Consider the following 5,080-nt stretch of genomic DNA (forward strand, 5'->3'; position numbering starts at 1 on the left):
ATGCAGGAAAAGGAGTGTCAGACTCGAAGTCGACCACAGCCTAGGATGTACATCCTCCGGTCTAGCGGACACGCAAGCCTCGTTGAGGCAATAATCGATTGAAACTGTACATGTTTTCAATTTTAATGGGAGAGAGTGTAACAGGGTTACACATACCCTGCTATCAGAAGTGTGTGTGCCACACGAGATAGGCATGGTGTGACTGCACTCAAACAAGAATACGGTATGTGGCTAGGTAGCCAGTAGTTATGCATGTATATAGATTTTGCTATATATATAGGAAAATCTAAACATTCAAAATTAGGCGGCTTTGCCGCAGATAAAAATAGAGAAAACCAGTTTTGAATTTAAGTCGAAGAGTTTATTGCCTTGGTTAAGGTATTAAATACTATGGGAGGTAGCGGATTGCGATCCGCTACACTCGTATTGTTCTTGTAAAGAACGAAATGTCGGTGACCTAAATTACGCTTCTTAGACGCTAAGCTACGGCAGCCCCGCTGCATATGAGGCGACAGTAAAATGTGAGCAATTTTGATGGGGGGTTTAACGGGATTGCACGTACCCAGAGTGTAATGGTGTTTCACGTACTCTTGTATGAAATGGTGGGTTACACAAGATGGTGTGACCGTACATAAGTGTGAATTACACAAGATGGTGTGATCACACAGAGGTGCGGCTACACGGTAACAATAAGCCACCACGTGGTAGGACTGCCAGTAGTTATGCATATTAATTATGTTTCATTTAACCTAAGGTGTTGCAAAATAAAACAATTAAAATACAATGTCAATTTTGAACAAAAGAGTGTATTTGCCTTAGATAAGGTTTTGGGGTAACTTTGGAGGTAGTCCGCTACGTTCTAGTATAAAACGTAAGGTCGGTGACTTTAGCTTAGCTTTCTTTATACAAAAGTCTACGGCAACCCCGCTACAATAACAATGCAGCTAGTTGCCACCTCGCGCACCTAGCACACATCCTTTTTATCCATGAATAGCTTGCTGAATGCCTGAAAATATGGATTGGAAGAGAAGCCCATGTCAATTTCCATAGTAACATCAACCAAAATTGCTATATCAGCTGCGGCACATCAATGCTTCACGCTAGCACTTGAAATGTATGACATAATATTGAGCCCTGGCAATTTCGATTTGTTTTTATTAGTCATCCATGGCTGTTTAATCAATATAATGCGAGCAATGGCAGGTTGTAAAAGTCACAGATTCACCACAATATAGGATGAACGGGATGATTATCCACACACATCAGGGTGTGTGTGCCACATGATTTTAGGATAATCCACACGAATGTATCATCCACACATAACGACATATTAAAAATTACTAGTATTTACACAAATACAAGATATATGCGTTTTACTTTTTCTCATCATTAACTGCCTTTTTCTGACTTGCGGGTGGCAGCTCCTTTCAAACTTCATCAACTATATATATCGATATTTTCTGCATCTATGAATATTTTCAGTTTCACCAATGTAATTACAGTACACCGCATTTCAAATAGCAATTGTAAACGGTTCACTTTACGTATTAAAATAATGTGTAAGGCCAACAGTTTCGTCCAATCGTCTGGGTACTTCAAAAGTATAATGCGTACTCATACCGTACCGCACGTTTTCTGATGCTCCCATTTCCGAATCACAGAAGGTACGACCAAGAAGGATAGGCAGATCTTCGTCTGAATGTATTTGTCGCCACTGTAAATATAATACGATTATAATCAAATCTCCTTTCTCTCTTATTTTGACTATCATCAACGTTTTTCCTACTGCTATGAAAGCAGATACATCATCAGAATGATTCGGAACTATGAAGGTTTGGAGTAGGCAGCTGGCAAAAACTTTTCATTTCAATCACATAGAGGAGGTCGTATGTTTTTGTTGTTGTAAATCTCGTAACCATCACCTTTTCCTTCAGCGCCAAAATTTTGGACTCAGTTTTAAAATCAACTGGTCCGAGTAAATCTGTTTAAGACCCATGAACCTTCCGACTCTTCTCATTGCCGCGGCATCTATCACTACCCTTGGGAATGCCGCGTTTACTGTCACGTCTGGGACGACAATGGCTACTAATTCCAGCACGGAGAACGTAAATTTTGTGAAGCAGTGGACTCTCAACTCCGCGAACGCTGGTGATGCCATCAGCTCCATCGACCTAGAACTTGCTGGTCGTGTCTATATAAGCTACGTGAGAGGTATACCGAGCGGCATTCTTGGATATGTGAATGTGTCGGGCGACACACAGAGTATCGTGGAGGCTATCACCGTCGGCAACGATGATAGCAATGACAACGACCAAGATGCTGAAAACGACCGCGATGGAGAGCTGAATGTGCGCCTTGGAAACATTTCTACTACCAATCTTAATGGATATGTTCTCGCCGAAATCATTCTCGCTTCTAGTGGCATCGTGACCGATGTTAAAAGTCATCGATCTGGTCAAATAGTTGTGATGGACGGCGTTTTAGTGTCAACCAGCACCACTGCTGAGCTTCAGGTCGAAGCTAGTGGATCCAGTGCCGTCTACGTGTCAGCGACTAGCACTGCCCTAAGTGTGCGTCAGCTGCAGCTTGATGCTGCAGGCACTGCCATTCTTCAATTTAATGTCGAAAGTGTGACAGCTACAGACGAGGTCAAAGTTGATGCCCAGGAATCGGCAGGTGTCTCGGTGCTAACAGGTATGGTCCGGACGGCTACACTTGAGTTAGAAACGCAGAGCACTAGCAGTATCTGTATCAACGCGCAAAATGTCACGGCGTCCAACTACGAAGGTCGGGATGCCAGCAGAATTTCTATGCCGAATGCTACCAGTCGGTACACCTCTACAGGCTCGTTCGCGTGCGATGAGTCACTGGTACCTACACGTGAACCAGGATGCGTCGGGAGTACATGCGGAAACTCTACGACCCCCGGCGCCATGGCGAATTCCGCAGGTAATACACCAACGACGACAGATGATGACAATGCCAGTGAAGACACGAATGCGTCGTCGTCTAAATATCTTGCCGCATTGTCGATCGCTATGATTGGTATAGCTACGGTGGTAATGCTTTAACTTTGGGTCTTATACTGTTAGTCGTCAATCAACTATTTCGAAGCATTATCGCCGACCTGTAGTTACACAGCAAAAACGAAAGAAATGGTACAACAGAAACTATCCGATCTGTATTATTGATGTCTTTCTGCATTTAAACCCTGTTCTCTCATAGTCAAACGGTCAAGTGTTTGTCTCCAACGGCGCCAGGCGCTCCACCATCGCACGTGGCTGCTTCTAAAGATTGCGTTAGAGTCTGCAAGGGTTCGACACTTTTATACATTTGCACTTTAAACTGCCGTCCTTTACGTTGGCTGCATTTTCATATGTTGCGCTGATAGCAAGTGCCAATGAGTATGAAGGGCAGGCTCACGAGCACGTAGTTGTGATGACTTTCATTGTACCCCTCTGCAAATCCGATTCAGTTCGTCAGAGTCGATGAACTGTTTTTAAAAAAAGTATTCAAAAAGGTTCCTCGAAAAATAACAAGACTTTATTGAGATGATGTAGTACTTGAGGAGAACTTCACCGCCGCAAATGACGACACTAACCTTTTCGAGACGTAGCTGTCAAGCGACCAATAGATACATCTAGCGCGACTTTGTCGACTATCATGTTTGGCGGTCCGATTTGGTCAGAATGGGTACCCCCTGTACTTTACTACGAGTCAAAATTATCCCCCCTTCAGAGAAGTGAATCCTGCAATCTTCTCCACATTTCCCTTGACGCCGAAAATTCGACGTTCCTTCCTGCTGTCTCATTCTACGGTAATGGCGGAGAATTACGCTCTCAGAAGGCCAGTATCCAGAGCATCCTCCGGTTAATCTTTAAAGTGAGGAGTCATTCATGAAGCGGACTTTTTCGCTCTATAGCTCGGCTGCTTCAGCATGCATGACTGCTTCCAGAAGATACGCTACCTAGTTTCGAATATTGTCTGGAGTGGCTTTTCAAGTTACTGCTCTTAGCTTCAGCAAGCACAATGGCCTGACACTTATGCTGCTGAATTAAGGAGGCCTTTGCCTTCGCATTACGCGAGGGCGATATCTATCTGTCCTTACAATCGATGGCGACGCCAACCGAGAATTTCGTGTTGTCAAAAGCCTCGATGGAGACCTACACCACCAGTGAGCCCCGTCGCAATCGCACAACGTGCGATTCTCCACCACCAGAGGTCTGGCTCACCCGGGCACCGCACAGTCAGCTTGCGGCACAATCGCTGCTGCATTTAATACACTTGGTCCTTTCCCTTAAATATGATTGGCGTCGGTCCTTGCGGCAAATATACTGAGGAACGATAAGCAAATAACGATGGAGGTCAGTTGGCGTGGGGTGCCCGACTGGCTAGCGTAGAGAGCCAGGTTTATCAAGTGGCAATCCGACCTCTTAGCTCTTGTGTACATAGTGCACACTTCAGTGCCAACACATGTAGCGACTTGATGATCAGCCTTCAGATTGCTAGTACCCGCAGCCCTTTCTACAGGCGGACTTAATTTTGGGTTGTTTTCGTCGTATCCGCGAAGATCAAAATCAAATTGTAGTCGGCCGTGCTAACGATAATCTCCAGCGAGCTCTTGACGTGTCGTCTCCACCTTGACAGCCTCCATGGGCTAACAATTTCTAACGTTAGAAACGGATAAGGCCTACGACGCTTTTTTGGGATGTCGTAGCTTGCAAGACATCAGTTTTGAAGCAACCCGTCGGACAATGCACACCTACTCACTGGTCGCAACAACAGACTGACCGCACATTCGTGTCGTCGAATAGTCTGCTACTGTACGAACATGCACGTGAAGAACTGAGGCGGTTGGTTACCATAGAGTTTTACGGCGGTTGAGCAGAGGCTTCTGGAACGTCTAACGCAGAATATATTGAGTCGGGTGGACCAAAAAGTTTCAAATTGTGGGGCGGCTCACGCAAACTATGAGATAATAGTACGTACAAAATCTAAAAACTGATGTCGTTTTTAAAAAGGGAGAATAAAAAAAATGCCTAAACTTTTGCCATATATAAAAAAATATCCCAACTTTTCA

General features: G+C 44.5%; 1 protein-coding gene across 1 annotated transcript; it reads left to right on the forward strand.

Annotated features, from left to right (window-relative positions):
• Nucleotides 1–1,994: 1,994 nt before the first annotated feature.
• On the forward strand, nucleotides 1,995–4,338 carry PHALS_06482 (uncharacterized protein; the record flags this gene model as incomplete). Its single annotated transcript, XM_024719774.1, has 2 exons — nucleotides 1,995–3,059; nucleotides 4,060–4,338. The coding sequence occupies 2 exons, from the start codon at nucleotides 1,995–1,997 to the stop codon at nucleotides 4,336–4,338; spliced, it is 1,344 nt and encodes a 447-aa protein (XP_024585040.1).
• Between the last annotated feature and the right edge of the window lie 742 nt (nucleotides 4,339–5,080).

The sequence above is a fragment of the Plasmopara halstedii genome (assembly GCF_900000015.1).
Source record: "Plasmopara halstedii genome assembly, contig: Scaffold_2956, whole genome shotgun sequence".
Taxonomy (NCBI): Eukaryota; Oomycota; class Peronosporomycetes; order Peronosporales; family Peronosporaceae; genus Plasmopara; species Plasmopara halstedii.